General features: G+C 38.6%; 1 protein-coding gene across 1 annotated transcript in view; it reads left to right on the forward strand.

Moving 5' to 3' along the window:
* The window catches only part of LOC121284675 (inactive dipeptidyl peptidase 10-like), an 864551-nt gene that overhangs the window by 736461 nt on the left and 110329 nt on the right, over positions 1 to 17761 (forward strand). The window contains exons 10-12 of the mRNA XM_041200234.1: positions 8682 to 8779; positions 10236 to 10359; positions 12400 to 12438. Of these exons, the coding sequence (XP_041056168.1) occupies positions 8682 to 8779; positions 10236 to 10359; positions 12400 to 12438 (261 nt within the window). The remainder of the gene's footprint in view (positions 1 to 8681; positions 8780 to 10235; positions 10360 to 12399; positions 12439 to 17761) is intronic.

The following is a 17761-nucleotide window of genomic DNA, read 5'->3' on the forward strand; positions in this document are numbered from 1 at the left end:
CATCCCCTTGGTATCTGTTCTTTGCCTTTTCAAACCTTGGTGTTTCCAGGGTAATTTGAGTGTGTGAAACTGCTGTGTTCTAGAGCCTTTTTGTGATAATGGTGGCCCTTGTCTTAGAGTAGCCAAGTTCCAAGAGAGATTGATGCAGGCTGCGTTTTTTTGTGTCTTGAATCCAGCAAGAATGAATGACTACTGGGTAGTGGCTGTAAAATATACATCAGTTTGAACATACAGGTCAGATGACAATTAAAGTCAAAGAATGGCAGATTGTACTGCAGTTTACCACACTGAACTGGTAGATTTGTAAATTAATCCATTATTCATGAATACAAGGTGGATCTTGTTACTAAAATGACACGATTGTATTTAGCAACTAGGTCAATGCAAGTTTAGCATATGAGGTTTAAACTGCAATGAACTTTAATGTTGTTACTAGAAAACAATTTTGTGAACCATTCATCACTTGCCATCTAGTGGTGAACTTCAATGACTGCAGAATACCTGGGAAGGAATGAAGAAAATTGAGCTATTTCACAGCAACAATATCAATCTGTAATTAAAATCTAGAGTCCAGTCATTCAAAAGTTCAAGATATCTTTGAAATGTGTAGACTGTTTCATCCATTTCCATGTTATAAAGGTGCATTCACCACTTTCATAGCATATTAATTGGCTATTGGATTTCCTGCTAATTGCTAACAATGATTCAATACATATGGCCTAATGATATCAGAGTAATCAAACTTCATTGAAAACAGCGAGTGTTAAGGGCAAGGGGAATCAAGACAAAACATCTGCATATTAAGATGAAACAAAATATGAAAAATCCACTCCTAGTTCACAGTATCACAATAATGAAAACAGATACACTGGCATGATTTCAACACAATAAACTTAGGGTTCAGGCAATCATTACAAGCTGCTCTAGTGTTCTTGGGATTGGTTATAATGTCCCATGGGTTCTTCAATTTGATTAATTCCTTGTAATCACTCCCAAGTATCCATTAATCTCTATATTGTTTCATGTTTGTAATGGAGCAGCCGGTTAACTCAGGAATTATAGAATATGTCTAATAAAATAAATTATTTAAGCTCTCAAAAGCACAGTGCAGGTCAGGTGTATGTGATCAGTATGTTTTTCTATTTTATTTGCATTGTTTCATTTGTCATACACGCATGAAAACAGATTGCTTCGTCACATGAGGGTGATACACAAAAGCAGTGACCTGACAGCTCACTCGCTGATTCTGAACCCAATCAGCATTATTAGCTGAAAGTTACAGTAACAGTTTTACAGAGCTCCTACACTAGACACAATGGAGGTGATCCTCCATGCGTTCTCCTGCACCTCCACAGAAACTGGCAGAAAAGCTGTTCAAACTGGAAAAACAGCATAACTGCTGCTTCCACCACTTTTCCTGCATTTAAGCAGCACTCCTGTCACTGCTACAGTGGACAATCAGAAAAACTCCGGTGGAAATTACCCAAACACTGTTTCCACCTGGTTCACTGTGTATTACAGATGCAATATAATTTTCTTCCTTTTCCTCTTAAAGACACTACCTTTGATGACAGTCCATTCCAAGGGAACCAGCAATCCATCTGGTACTTTTCCCAAAGGCAGGATTTTACAACCCACTTCTGGCAGGTTTGCAGGGTGGGCCTCCCATCTGACCCCGACCTGTCTGCAATTTTATGAGGGGTGGGTGAGGCCTCGGGCACCCTGCTTTGGGGGTGCCAGAAACACAATAAAACTGTATGATGATATCATGATGTTGCCCTGTTGTCATGCTAAACTGAATATATCCCCTAGCTCTACTGAAAAATGTGTCAGTTTCTTTATCGATACATGTCCAGATTGTTCCCTGGTTGACAGTGCACAGATTTCCCATGGCTGCTTCAAATGAGCCTGTGGCACGAAAAGGCAAGGACAGAACTTTTCAGGCCGATGACCATGAGCACAACCTCTCTATCTAGTAGCTGGCACAGCTGCCTTCCGTGGTAAAGTATGCCGCTCTTATAGCACAGAGCTGCTCATCATGGTTTTGTAATTTTTTTGAGGGGGTGCGGTGGTGTAATATTTTGCAGGCCACAGACTTTATCAAATGTTGCTCCATTCTTCTACACTGCTCCTGTCCCCCATTATAATTGCATGGAAGGGAATGTTTATTAGGAATTCTGGGTTAAAAATTAGCACCGCTTCAAGGTGATTCTTTGTAAACTACTTTGATTTCCCCGGGGACAGAGGGATCTGTGGGCCACACAGGCTGCAGCTCATGCTGGTTTCTTGAATTATGTCAATGAAAAGTCCTGCATGTGTCACACAGGTAGCAGCACATGGCACTGTCTGTCCATGACAATTCAATGTAGCCTATGTAGCACTGCTCTGGAGTAAAAACACACGCAAATTTTTAGTCCCTCTATATCTAATAATTAGAGCCTTTCACTGACAGTCAGGGCAAAGGTTTCCCGGAAGTCTCATTTTCAGAGACATGTGCAGCTCAAACAAGGTGCAAGGAGAAAAATTCTCTTACACCTCCAGCAATCTCCTTTGAAAGTTTCTTCAGTCTACATGCTCCAATATAAAGCACTTTAAAGTGCTATAAAGCCAGTATTGGCTCTTTTATTTTTTTCTAAGTTATGCTTGCTGCAATTTGAATGCAGTGCACTGGATCTGGGGACTCCAATCCTGTTGTTGTTCTCTCAGGTGAATGTAAAGGATCCCATGGAACTATTTTGAAGAGTGGAAGGGACGTTCTTGGCGTTTGGGCCAAAATTTATCCCTCAACATTGTTAAAATAGATTATTTGATCATTATCTCATTACTGTTTGTGAAACCTTGTCTCACACAAGCTGCTGCATTTCTTTATATTATAAATTTCAAAAAGATTTCAAAAAGAATTCATTAGCTATGAAGTCCTTTGGAATATCCTGAGGTCATGAAAAGTCCTACATAAATTCAAGTTCTTAGCAGATAATGAGTTCCCAGCAGCATTGCAGGCTGGAAGGTCTCAGATCGGTCAGGAGTGAAAGCACAGAGTAGCAAGGCAGAAAGCTGGTGAAAATGGATCCCATCCCAAAACCTACCTACTAAACTGCTAATACACTGATTCTAATCTAAACACTCATTGAAAAACAGTGTGTAAATTTGGGGCCTGTATTCTTAAATTCACCTGAACTGACCTGAAGCTAGGCAAAGATTGATCAAAGAAAATTCTGCATTCCTACGGCACCTAATCACATTACACAGGAACATGACAAAGCTCTTTCCCAATTACAATAGGAAAGGTTTTTTGAAGTGTAGGGATGGCTGTTATGAATGAAAGCTTTGGAGCCACCTTATTTAAAGTAAGATCCCACAAATGATAACGAAATGATCGAAAATTAATCTGATTTTGGAGGAGGGATGAAAAACGATTAGGTGATTGGTAAAACTTCCTACTCTTTCTCCAAAAGTGCCATGGGATTTTCCATGAACAACAAACAGATAAACCTTCATCTTATATACTGCAAGCATTCATTACTCATTATTGTGATATTCTACTTCCTTTCCTGACAAATGGCTAACTTGAAAAATTAAATTTGAGAATGAAAATTTTGGAATTACTTCCACCCAGAATATAGGTGGTACTTTAACTAGTCCAAACTGCTGACCATGAGGTTCTTCTCAGGAGGTATGGAGTCATAAAATTAACCAAAGTGCAGAGATGAACAGCTTCTAGGAGTGTTAACTAGAAAAATATGTCAAAATCGATGAGTTATAGTTGCACCATTGTGTAAGACTCCATATTTGCCATGTGGGTCACATCTTGGACAGCACTGCTAAAATGTATTTGAGTCATTTTACAAACCTCCCAGTGACCGATTTGTTATTAAGTCACAAACTGACACTACACTTCAGCTCTGTGGCTCACTGCTACAACGTATTTTATATTGGATGGATATGGTCTTGGGAATTTAATTCCTTGTAAAGGAATAAAGTAGATTCAAATAATTTTATACTGGTACTTATAACTACTAGCAGTTTGAAATTATCAGGACTTCCTTTCCTGGACTAAATTTTGTGATCCACTGTTTTGCATAGATTGTTTTTTTAACTTAAAATAGCTTGAATTAGCATGTCAGGAATTGGCTGCTCACTTTGTAATTATGATGAGTGTAAGGGGTGTCAGCACATTCAAGCAGCATTCATGCAGCTGAATATTATTGAATGTATCATCTGTGAATAAAAGTTTAAACTGGCAACAATAAGTATAGATGAATAAACATGAAGACAATGGTATAAATGATATAAAGATATGTAGATAAGTAGAAAAATCATGTCAACAATATTTCTTTTCCAATTCAATTCCTTCTTGATGGAGTATTAATGACATGTATCTGACCTGCACCTTTGACTGTTGCTAATAGAATAAGTCCAAGTGATAAGCTACTCAGTAAAATAACCTATAAATGAGAATCACACAGCTCTAAAGATTTCCTGAAGTCACTGCTGTTTGAAGAGATCTGGATCAATAATTTTAGCACATTATTACTGGCCCTTTATCTTAAGAGCGATATAATGTAATTAGGAAATGTCGGACTAAAATTCAGTCTTATTAGTAGTTGCTAACAAGATGCAATTTAAAGAGTCATTTTCTCTTTTGGCTTGAAAATGAATATACACTATTTTTAAGGTGGCAGAATAAATGAACAATATATGCATTTTGGAGAATGATATACAGTTACTGCTTGTTTCTTATTTTACATCAGTTATTTTGTTTATTGATATAGTATTGCAAGACCAATTTTTCTCTTCCATTTATTGGATGTGGTGGAAACCACAGCCCTATTGCCCGATTCATGTAAATTTAAAAGATCCTTGCGTACTATTTGAGGGACAGCATGAGTTCTCCAAGTGCCCTGAAAAATATTCTTCCCTCAACCAATACCACCAAAAAAACAGACTAATTGGTCATTCATCTCATGTGCTGTCCATGGAACATACTGTGCACCAAATTGACTGCCACAGTTGCTTACATACTAATAGTGACTACACAAAAGTAATTCATTGGCTGTGAAACCCTTTGGTACAATGTGAGGATGTAAATGGCACTATATAAATACAGGTTCCTTATTTTCCTTTAATGGTTCATTACTCTTCAGTGATCAAGTCCTTCACAGATTTTTGATACTGCACCGTCTCATAGGTTATGTTTTCAACTGAAATTTATAGGGGGCAAAAGGGATTGTGTACAGATTAGGGAAAAGATTTTTAAAAACCATTAGAAAGGCAAATATGAACTACAAAATTAAATTGCCAAGCAATATAAAAAGAAATAGTAAGGTATCTTACAGACACATCAATAAGAAAATAAAAATTAGGATAGGAATAGGGCCACTAATTGACACGAACAACAAACTCACATGTAAGCAAAATGGCAGAAATATTACCTAATTTCTTTGCTTCAACACTTACCAGGAAGATTAACATGGTGGATATGACATTAGATAAAGGGATTAAAAAAATACAAAGACACTTAGATAAAAAGTATGAGATAATTAATAAACAAATTGAACTTGTAGAGGATAACACTGCTGGTCTGGCTGGATTCCATTTATGCATATTAAAAGATGTTAGGGAAGAGGCAGCAGTATATATCAAAATGCATTAGAAAAGTGAATAGTGCCAGAGGACTGAAGGAGAGCTAATATGATTCCTATATTCCAAAAGGATGGTACAAGAAGTCTAAAAGTGATAGACCAATTAGCTTAACATCAGTATAAGAAAGATAATGGTTTCTTACTTAAAAATGTAATTTTAAAAATCTATGATCTGAAAATCATGGAAGCCCCCATTATTCATCATTAATGCTGGGACCATTGTTGTTCATTATTTATGTTAATGAATTGTTTCGGGAATCAATAATACAACTGCAAAATTTGATGATGGCACAAAATTGGGGAGTGTAGTTAATATTGAGGAGGATTGCAACAAAATACAAGAAGACACTAATAAAGGTCCAGAATGTGCATATAATTGGCAAATTAATGTCAATGAAAATAATTGTGAGTTGGTAGATGTTAAGCAGAGTAATGAGGCCGCATTCACCTTTGAAAATAAGAGTCTAAATAGGATAGAGGAGCAGAGGGATTCTATGGTCCTCCAGAGTGTGTGCTGTAGAGGCAACCCCTGGAGTGCAATTCTTAAGCAATCAGTGAATTCCAAAGACTTAGTTCCACAATAAAAACCCTGGAAAAAGTTACATAAGGTCATAAGGAATAGGAACAGAAGTAGGCCATTCGGCCCACCAAGCCTGTTCAACCATTCAATAATTGAAATATCTGTCTAACTCAGCCTTGAATATAGTCAATGACCTAGCCTCCACTTCTCTCTGGGGAAGAGAATTCCAAAGAGTAACAACCCTATGAGAGAAGAACTTGCTCCTCATCTCTGTCTTAAATTAGCGAGACCTTTTTCTGAAAATATGTCAACTAATTCCAGATTCCCCGCTTGGGGAAACACTCAGCATCAATCCTGTTAAGCCCCCTCAGAATCTTATATATTTCAATAAGATCACCTATCATTCTTCAAAAAAATATAGGCCCAACCTACTCAAAAATTTCTCATAAAACAACCGCTTCATCGCAGAAATCAGCCTAGTGAACATTCTCTGAACTGATTTCAGTACAAGAACTTCCTTGCTGGGAAGGAGGTAAAAATTGAACACTGTACTCCACGTGCGGTCTCACCAATGCCCCATACAGTTGTAGCAAGACCTTTCTACTTATATACTCCATTCTCCTGCAATTAAGGCCAACATTGCATTTGCCTGCCTAATTTTTTGCTGTACCTGCATGCTAACTTTTTGTGATTCATGTACAAGGATACCCAAATCCCTCTGTATTGCAGAATTCTGCAGTTTCTCTCCACTTACTTAAAATTCTGGTTTCCTATTCTTCTTGCCAAAATGGATGACATAACATTATCCCATATTATACTCCAGCTGCCAATTTTTACACACTCACTTAACCTATCTATATCCTTTTGCAGACTCCTTGTATCCTCCACACAGCTTGCTTTCCTATTACTATCTTTGTATCTTCAGCAAACTTGGCTACAATACAGTCGGTCCCTTCATTCAAGTCATTATGCTATATAGTTGAGGCCCCAGTAACTGATCACTATGCTCCACTAGTTACAGTATGCTAACCTGAAAATATTCCATTTATCCTGACTTTCTGTTTCCTATTAGCCAATCCTCTATCCATGTTAATGTATTACCCCCAACATCATGAGATCTTATCTTGCATGGTAACCTTTTATGTGGCAACATATCATATCCTTTTTGGAAATCCAAATATACTACAGCTACTTGTTCTCCTTTATGCACCCTGCTTGTTACATCCTCAAAGAAAGTCATTTAAATTTGTCAAACAAAATTTCCTTTCAAAAAAACCAGGTTGACTCTGCCTGATTGTGTTATGATTTTCTAAATGTCCTGCTGCTATCTCCGTAATAATGGATTCTAGCATTTCCCCAATGTCAGATGTTAGACTGTCCCACTTTCTGTCTTCCTCTTGACAATTGATCAGAGATCCAGAGCCATCCATGTTTCCTCTGTGGCTGAGGTGTTTCAACAGGCTAATGGATTTCTGAGCTCTCAGCCAAGCCTCATTATGTATTCTTGGCTGGGAGCTCAGAAATACATTATGTACTAAAATACCTGAGCCCAAGGAAAACATTGTTTGATTAGCAGCTCTGGCTATCTGATCTGTGTTGTTAATGCCACAATATTTATTTACACAAGATGAAGAAGTTTCAAAGGCTTGCAGTTTCCGATACTGATACTTTAAAGAGTCTGGATAATTGATACTTTCATTGGCCTGTAGTTAAAAGGAGCTTTTTTTAAAGAGATTTGGAAATTATCAATGAATGACTGTTCTTTCCAGTTTATTTTTTGCAAATCCCACTGCCATTATAGGGCTCATTGGTTCTATATAGTCCATAGTGGGCGAATGGGCATGAAAATGCCATAGCTTGGCATGGGGCCATGAGGGACCATAGAGGTTGTTTGGAGGGCATACCTTGACATGGGGCATGATGGGCCATGGGGATGCATGGGGACATACCTTGGCATGGTGCCATGTGGGGCCGGAAGGGTTGTTTGGGTGGCATACCTTGGATTGGGGGGCATGAGTGGCCTTGTGAGTTGCTGGGGGTGCATATCTTAGCATAGAGGCATGAGAGGCCATATGGCTTCTTAGGGGGCATCCTTTGGTATGGGGGCATGAACCATGGACGGTGGTGGGGGGGCAGGAAATGGCATGGATAGAGCATGAGGAATGTGTGGGGTGAAGGCTGGAGACCCTTTCTGTTTTTATTATAACTGGGGCAAAGTCCCACAGCACTGAGATGGGCCTTTTAAACAGTCCGCCTACAAATCAGACAGCCCCTGGGCTGCCTCAGAACTTTCTCCCAGGTTGCTGGCCTAACTGCAGCCTGCCACTCCCATGCCCCCATCCCCCAACCACACCCCAACACAATGAAAATCCCCCCTTTGCGGGCACTTCCTCCTGAGGCAGGCAGGCCAAGTGGGAATTTTCCCAACTCCAAGAGCCACTTCAAGGATGAAAATCCAGCCCGTTATGTTATCATCTGTCATTCAGCATGTTTTACTAATTGTCTTATTTTTTAATCAGGCAGGACAAGTCAATCCAATAGTGAAGCTGTTTGTGGTGAACCTTTATGGACCAACTCATACCCTTGAACTGATGCCACCAGAGAGCTTCAAATCCAAGTAAGACTGGGTTCACTGATTTTATAACTTTAAAAATAATGATTTCTGGGAGTCTGGTTACAGAGGTAGCAGAGCACATATGACATGTGCATCTTGACTACAACTGAATGATAATTTTGAGATTTAGGTTCCAACCTAGAACCTACCATCAAATAAGTCAACTTTCCATTGTTCTTTCTCACATTTCCCATTCACATTTTTGTCTGTAATACACACTACAATCGCTAAGATGATGAATCCATCTCTGTCAATGCTACTTGTGACTGTCGGTTAGGCCGTTCATTAAAGGAAACAAGTTAAACCAATCCCTTCCCCAACTATGCAAGGAAATTTCTGGCACCAGTAAAGATCATATCTTCCTAGTAACTGAGCTGGGATAAGTAGAAAACAAATGAAGAGGAATCTCAAGCACAGCTCTGCCTCTCTGTGGTGCAGTGGATCAGCACAGCAATCTGCTACTGCCCCAACAGGCTACAATGTCTGCCTACACAGAGGGAGAATTTTGAGGATACTGACCATCATAACCATAACTACTACCATTCCAGTTGATGGGCAAATTAACAAAGTCCTATTCTTCTTCTGCAAATATGGTAAGTTCCAACTATACGTTGCACCTTAACACAAGTTGCACCTTTACAACTTGCAAGCCTTGACAAGTGATAGATACAGGACAGCAGGTGATCCTTTCCATCGCTGCATTCAACATAGTAGGTATAATGATACTTGTCAGTCAATCATGAGGCTATACTGGAAGTTTTAGCTGCCAAGATTATTCTGCTTCTCATCTTCAGGAAACTAGACAGCAGTGTGTGCTAGCTGTGAGGGGATAAAAGGAAAATCAAGACCTCTTTTGATGGCTGAATTGACTCTGGCCTCACTGTCTTCCCTCAAAATTAGATTGACACAGTTGCCAGGCTCCTTGATTTCTTGCCCATAAGCCAGCCTAGACAGTGAGGCCAAAGTTTACTGTTCTGTACTCAGCAACCTTCAGTTTTCCCCAATCATTTTAATAAAATCCTAGGCTGGTGAACACTACTATGAATATTTCTTTCTACAATCTTATTTCTTGTTTCAATACTATTCAGTACTATCAGTACTTGATTGTTGCCTAGACCCAGTTTGTATCCACAAGCTGTAAGCACTGCCAGTGTGAAAAAGTCAGTTGAACGTCGAGTTATTGATGATTAGTTTTATCAAAATAGAGATGTACAACAGTCTGCACAATGAAAACATTAGCATATTGCAAAACAGTATGGAGGAAATGCACCTAAAAATCAAGCTTGGTAGTTTATTTCTGATGAAGGACTATTTTATATTTTTGTTTGATTTCGGCTCTTTGTTATTTGAGAGTCAAATTTGTTAGATGTGCTTTAGAGCACCACGGTTAACAATATTAATGTGCAGTTTTAATAGTGTTTTTTTTATCAATTCTGAGATTGGATTTCTTTTCAACAAGGGAATATTATATCACGATGGTAAAGTGGGTCAGCAGCACAAAGACTGTCGTAAACTGGCTGAACAGACCTCAAAATGTCTCCATTCTTACTACATGCGAAATTACAACCGGGGCTTGTTCTAAGGTAGGACATTCTGCTCATGTGAAGCATTTTCATGAACTGTGATGTTATTGAATACTGCTAAATGCAGAGATCAGTTGACAGAGACTTGTAATCAACTAGTAAATTTTAAAAGAATTGAAGTTGATCACACCTGCCAATAAATGGTTTCTAATCCTACAAGTAAATTGAGTTCAACCTTCCTTTTATCAAGCTTTCTCTTTTATCTGACAAAATAGTGCAGAGTTAGCTAACTGCTGTAGCCTGGCATTTCCAATTAAGTTAAAATTCTAAACTGATGTGTTTATTTAAACATGGAGGCATACCTCTTTCCTTCATTAAGTGTTTAACTTAGTTATGTATGCTGACTAGCGAGTGAGTGCTATTCATTAGACACAAACTAAATAGGGCTCACTTTGCTTACCATTGATCTCAGAAACACCCATTTCTCCAACACAAAAGGTTTTGCTGGTTCTCTTGCATCTTTTACTTTGTGCCAGATTTCTGGAATTTCTCAATGGAATCAGTAGAAGAAGAGCTGGGCAGTGTCTGCATTTGGGGCAAGCACAGTGTTCAGGTGCAAAGAAATTTTCCTGCATTCCTCCTCATTTTTCTGGGTGATAACTCACCGAGCACTCTAGCACAGAAGTATTCAGATAAAAATGGTTCTGTTACATGTCCTCAATAGGTTGGCAGGGGCCCTGGGGGCAGGCCAAGGATACAAGGAAAAGTAAAATAGCCAAGATTTAAACCCTTCCAGCTCAGTTTATTGTCTGCGTGTAATCAAAGCTTTAGGCTGGACTTTAACTGACTCAAAATCCATTCATTTACAGAGTCAAAGTCGGATCCACTTTATGTCTACTGATCTCGAGGGGGTGGCCTCTGCTGGGATTACCCTGGGCCATGTTAATGGACTGGTATAGAAAATTCTGGGATTTTGGGTGTGTTTCTCCTGTTCAGTGCTAGCACTGTGAATGAGATTGTTGGGGTTGTGGCTGTTGAGGTGGGGGCAGGAATACTGTATAGGAAAATTTTCTCTACTAAGTCTAAGATCCTAACTTAATAATTCTACTTACATGACGAAGTCCAGCTTTCCCCCTGGTTAAGCAAGTCAGTTTTTATCTCAGCCAAATTTGCTTTCTTTAGGACCCAAAGCAGAATGAAATTTTGTGCTTACCCGCAAGAAGAGCTGAACAATGTTTTGTGATAAGTGACAGGTCTACTAAAAAAAATGATGGATTCACCATCAGTATATGCTAGGAATAGGAAATCTGGTTTTCTCAGGGTTAATATGTGACTCGTTCAGAAAAAAAAATTAGTCCAAAATAGATGGAAAAAAACGCCTTCAGTAGGAAATTAACTTGAAGCTAAAATAAATAGATAAGGTTCAACATAATGTAGTAATTGGTCAAGTATACTGAACCATATTTATATCCTCTGGCACTGTCAAAAGCAGAATTCATGTCTCCCACTGAACATTTTTATTACTTGATTGCATTTTTATCTCATTTTCTTTCTCTGCCTGATGTAGCATCTATAGCATCGAAGGTGGACACTGTTACTAAACCACTGCCAATACTGCTTATGCTCACCTGCTGAGTAGGACACTCAGCTCCTTGTTCCTTCACATTGCTGGTGGCTACTGCAGTCACTGTTCAGTACCTCCCTACACAATTTGGCTCAGATCAGGAAACCTTTTCATAAAGCAGTTCTTTTATTCTCTGTTACATTTTTGCATGCCATAGCCACATGAACCATCAATCATATTAAAAATGGATTCATGATCTGGACTGGCACCAAATTGTTAGTGAAGCCTGTGTGACAATTTTGAGGTGCCTGACGCAGTGAACAGAGCCTATTCAAACTGTTAATGTACAGTATCCTTGTAAATTATGTGTGGTTACTCGTGTTGCAGTTTAAAATAAAGGTATAAACATATGCTTATCTTATATTAAGTATTTTACAAGGCTCAGTGACTGATATGGAAATAAATTCTTCCAGATAAATTATTACTTGTGTTTTGCATGCATTTTCATTCTATTCCTTTTTTTGTGACCATTTTAGAAACATGAGACAGTGTCTGAACTCTGGCTTTCTAAACAGGTAAGAAAAACGACTGAAAATGAATTCATCATGAAATCATAGTTAATGTGAATGAATTCATCTAATTGATATTAAGGATATATATATCTGCTGAGTATTTCCAGTGTTCTCTGTTTTTATTACAGCTGTGTTGCTGTCTTGTAAATACTCAGCAGATCATACAGGATCTATGGAGAAAGATACAGAGGTCAAGGACCTTTTGTTTGAACTGTAAAAGCTAGAAATGCAATTGGGTTTGGTCAATTGGAGAGGTAGTGAAAGAGGGAAGGGGGAAAGAATAAAAGGGGAAGTCAATGATAGGTTGAAAGTCTGGAGAGATTAAATGACAAAATGTATGACAATGGAGATGGTAATGAGACAAGTAACAAAACGAATGATTGGAGGAGGAGTAAATGAGAAATAGCAGAAATAGCTGCCATCTGAGAACATGGGGACAGAGATTATGATCTGAATATGTTGAACTCATTGTTGAGTTTGGAAGACTTCAAAGTGCCTGATCAAAAGATGAGGTGCTGTCCCTCGAGCTTACATTGAGCTTCATTGGAACAGTGTAGGAGGCTGAGGACAGAGATGTTAGATTGGAAGTTTGGTAGATAGAATTAAAATAGCAGGTAACTGGAAGTTCAGGGTCACCTACAGTTAGCATAGTTATATTCTGCTCATAAGAACATAGGAATTACAAGACAAAAAACACCAAGGTCTATCTAGTGTATCTTCTACCACCCTGTAGTCATATGATATAATGATAACAGAGTTGTTGACTAATAATAGTAATCAATCTCCATCAATTAATCTGTAACAGATGTAAAATGAGGCAAGAAAAACAATCTTCCAGTTTCTGTTCCTCTCAAAATTCAAACTGAGATCAAGCCTCACCCATCTTCCACACGGTCAATGATGAAGTTAGTGTTTAACACTCCTTACAGTGCAGATGTATCTATCTGTAATTTATTTTGGCTAACTTCTCTCAGTGAGCTGCAAACTACACATGGTTCAAACTGCAATTAAAATTGTCTCCCAGCAAACACCCAGATAAATTGAAGACTTCCTAAACTCTATCCATCTCCATGACGACATAACCTGCTATCCTCAAACTGACCTCCAAAGCAATTATCCCTTATTTACAATTTCTTCAGCTCATTAAGCCCTCCTACTGTTTTATAACTCCATCTCTTCTATTTTGACTCATCTAAACAAACGTAGAGGTAACAATCTGACTTGCCTTTTTTTATGTTTTCTGGCATTCACTAAAGCCCAACATTTTAGTTACCTTACCTTTACAACAATAATTTTCCCAGAACTAAACATTACCTCTAAAATATTAACATGAATCAAGAAAAACACTTGTTTGCACTTGGATCTGATAATTGAGTGAACCTTTCATGCCTACCAAGGTTCCTGAGATTCATTTCTGTTTGCCTATCTAATTTCTAACAAGCACCAACTCTCCTCATTAGAACTCTTTCAGTTTGCAAACCCTGCAATGCTTATCTCAATCACATATCTGTTTGTACAATGGCTCTTTGTATTGGTTGTGAATCATGCTTTATAAAAAAAATGACTTTATGAATTCCCTGGCTGGAAGCCATTAATTGAATTTTTGAGAAAGACCAGGGACTTGAAATCACAGTCAAAGATGGCTACACATTGCAAGTGAAGCCTACCTATCTGTAAGAGCCCATCAAAGACAATTATTTTAAGGGAATGTGAATGAACCACATTTCCTGTCCCCATTCACAGGACACCTAGATACTGAACTAGGTGGAGCCAAACCAACATTAGCCATAATCACTTCAGACAAAGGACCCTGACTGAGAGAGGAATTCCCAGCTATAATCTAAGCAAATTATAACTGGAATACATTAGCCATGACCATATTTGAGTCACTGGGCAGTTGGAGAGAGAGAGTCATATGACCAGCAAGCTAATTCTTTGTGTGTTTAGGCACACAAGATGCTAAAGAAACAAAATCTCTGTGCAGGTCTCTCTCTCTCTCTCTCTCCAGATAACATGCAAGTTTCTAACCCTGTCGGCTGCTTTTTGACATGTGCCACAGGCAGAGATTTTAAAAAGAACTCAATCCAGCATCTGCTATCTTCAAAAGAAAAGATAAACCATCCAACTACATTTTTAAACTGCCTCGCAATGACACAGAATAACCACTGAGTTTAGCCTGAAGCCATCCAAGTCACCAACCTTCAAGAATCGTCCACCCTTTTAACTCTACTGGAGTTTAAATTGCTTAATTTATTCTCTCACTTTGTTACCTATTTGTGTTTGTGTGAACTTTGAGAGTGTGTGTGTGTGAGAAAGATGGAGTATTTATGTTATTTTTATTAGACCAGGTTAAGTACAATAAATACTATTCTGTTTTCTTTTTTAAGACTCAACAAAACCTGTCTATTTTTGTCTTATGTTGTCACAGCATGTAAACAATTAAATATTAATCAAATTAGCAAGCATGTCCATTTTTAAAAGAACCTCTTCCAATCAGATGAAGAGTGGGAAAGAGGGGAGCCATTCAACCCCTACTCACCTAATCGTAACAATACCGAATTTCAATTTTTGGACACATTTTATCTAAGTGTATACATAGAGATCTGCCCATGAGCAAAGTGGATGGTGATCCCCTTGTAACAGAATGAGTAGTGTTTCTGTATGTCAGCAAGAACTTGTCTAGCTTGGTCTGGATTGAACCTCTGTCCTGACTAGCTATTTGAAATGCCTGCCTGAATGTTTGAACAAAATGGTCTGCTTGTACATTTGTGTTTGTGTAATTTGGCACACTGAACATGTGCTTTATATCTTTCACGAGCATGAACTATTGAAATTCTTCTGATGTGAATTAAGTCCCATTGTCAGACACTAAAAAAGGGGTGCCAAACCTTCTGAACCTGAGAGCCGCATGCACGAAGACTCGAGAGCCATAAGGCATGGACAACCTTTACAGACACCTTTTAATTACTATTGCACACACTTCTGTGGGGAAATGTATTGAACAAAAGGCATAACAACACATTTGATTTGCACATTAGCAGATCTGTGTTAATATCAGGCAACATTGACCAGCAATCCACATTGGCTTTTTCTTTTGAACCCTGTTAGTCACATTGCCCATCTTTGCAATCTCTCAGCTGCAAGTATGGTAACCCTTTTTGTGAGCCTAGCAAAGCTAACGGGTTATTATCTATGAGTGTGAACTTGCATCAGTATACATGCATTTAAAACTTTTTCAATGCAAACACAATGGCCAAAGCTTTGCGTTCTATCTGAGGATATTTCCACTTTGAAAACACTTTTGACGGAAGCTGTATCGGCATTCCCATCTCCATTGAAAATCATGTGAAAGAACCACTACTACCTCACTAGGACTTGCATTTGTAGCAATCGTTATCAACAGCTCCGGGTCAAAGTGTTTCAAAAATCCCAGCTTTAACTGCTTCAATCACAAAATGTATCCTCTACTTCTTGTGACAACTCTTTTTCCAAGTCTTTTCTAACAGTGTAGTCAATGGTGCAATTTTGTGTGCTAGATCCAGTACATATTTCCAATAATAATTACACAAACCCAGGTATGATCTCAACTGGAACACACCTGGAGATCTAGGCATGTTTTAAATTTTTTCAACCTTCTCTTCTGAACTGTGTACCCCTTGCGCATCTATCCTGTGTCCTAAGAACTCAACCAAGCCTCATTAACTATATTCATACTTCTCTTTCTTGAGCATCAGACCTTGCTCCTCTTTGAGTGTTAGCACTCCATCTAGGTTTGTCATGTGCTCCTCTTGTGAATGACCTGTGACCAAAATATTATTCAGTTTTTTTTTATTCTTTCATGTGGGTATCGCTGGCAAAGCCAGCATTTGTTGCCTATCCCTAATTACTCTTGAGCTGAGTGGCTTGCTAGGCCACTTCAGAGGGCAGTTAGAGTCAATCACATTGCCGTGAGTCTGGAGTCACATTTAGGCCCGACCAGGTAAGGATGGCAGATTTTCCTTCCCTAAAGGACCTTAGTGTATGAGATGGGTTTTTATGGCAATTAATATTTTCATGGCACCATGACACTAGCTTTTAATTCCAGATTTTTTGAAAAAGTAATCATTCAGGTATTAGCTTGGGATCTGGATTACTCGTCCATTATGCTACAACTCCCTGGGTATGCCTGAACCTCAGGCAGTTTTGAAGAAACCTGTTGTACTGCATTCTGCCAAATAGCTGGTACAGTAATAATTCCATATACTAATCGGTTCTCCTGGGACAGACCTATATGGGTGGAAAGGACACAGTACTTCTTTAACTCTTCATCTAGTTCTAACTCACTGTAGGTATGCACTAGCTCTAATTTAGAAAATATTACTCCTCCACTCAAACTTGACAGTATGGCCCAAATTTTTGTGGCAAAAATAGTAAAAGTGGCTGAAAGTCATAAAACTAACACATTGCTTCCCATTTTCACGGGGGGAGGTGTTTCGCACATGCATGTCTTGCAGAGGCAGCTGGCCATTTAAATCATCAGCTACCTCCACTGAAATGGCATTTTGGTAAATTTGGAGTATGAAACCCGGTGTGCAGATTAGACCTGGTAAGAGAGAGCCTGAGCTTTGTGGATTCATTTGGATAGCCAAGGTCAAATGCCCTTTGGAATTGTTAAAAGTAGGCATAAATATACTACAAAGTGCATAAGCGCATTAACTGTCAACAGTACTGTCAAAATCAACTGTCAAAACTTCAGAAGCACTGCCAAAGGAACCTTTCAAAAGTGTCAAGAAGGACTGTCAAAAGCACCTGTCATAGGCAGCTGTCAAGGCATTTAAATGACCCACCCTTTAAAAATCTTAAAAAATGTCTGGAGTGTTAAAAAAATAATTGCTTGCCTTTTTAATCTGTTGACATAAGCCTGAGGGCTTCCATTACTAGATTACTGCTGCATGACTGTTTTCACAACCCATTCATTATCACAGTAGAGTGCCTGCCATTTCACAGTTTGATTGACACCCACAAGAGGTTATAGACTCTTTTTGAAATGAGAATGTGCATTCCAATGCTTGTTCTTATGAGGGGTTATGCACATCAATTAAATATTTGCTTTTATAAGGCTTTATTTAATTGAAGGAATGTAAATGTAATAAATGGGTTTCTATGAAAGAGTGTTTTTTTCAACACGCTGAAGAATGAAAGAGACCCTTAGAACTTTATTGAACTTTATTTTGTCTCATTCCTGCATGAGTCCTGAGGTCTGCTCAAGGTGGATATTAGGCAAGTTGACATGATAAGTGTAAGGCCAGATGGGGGCAAGGATTGACTTGAGTTGGCACTAAACTGG

Source organism: Carcharodon carcharias, chromosome 12 (genome assembly GCF_017639515.1).
Source record: "Carcharodon carcharias isolate sCarCar2 chromosome 12, sCarCar2.pri, whole genome shotgun sequence".
Taxonomy (NCBI): domain Eukaryota; kingdom Metazoa; phylum Chordata; class Chondrichthyes; order Lamniformes; family Lamnidae; genus Carcharodon; species Carcharodon carcharias.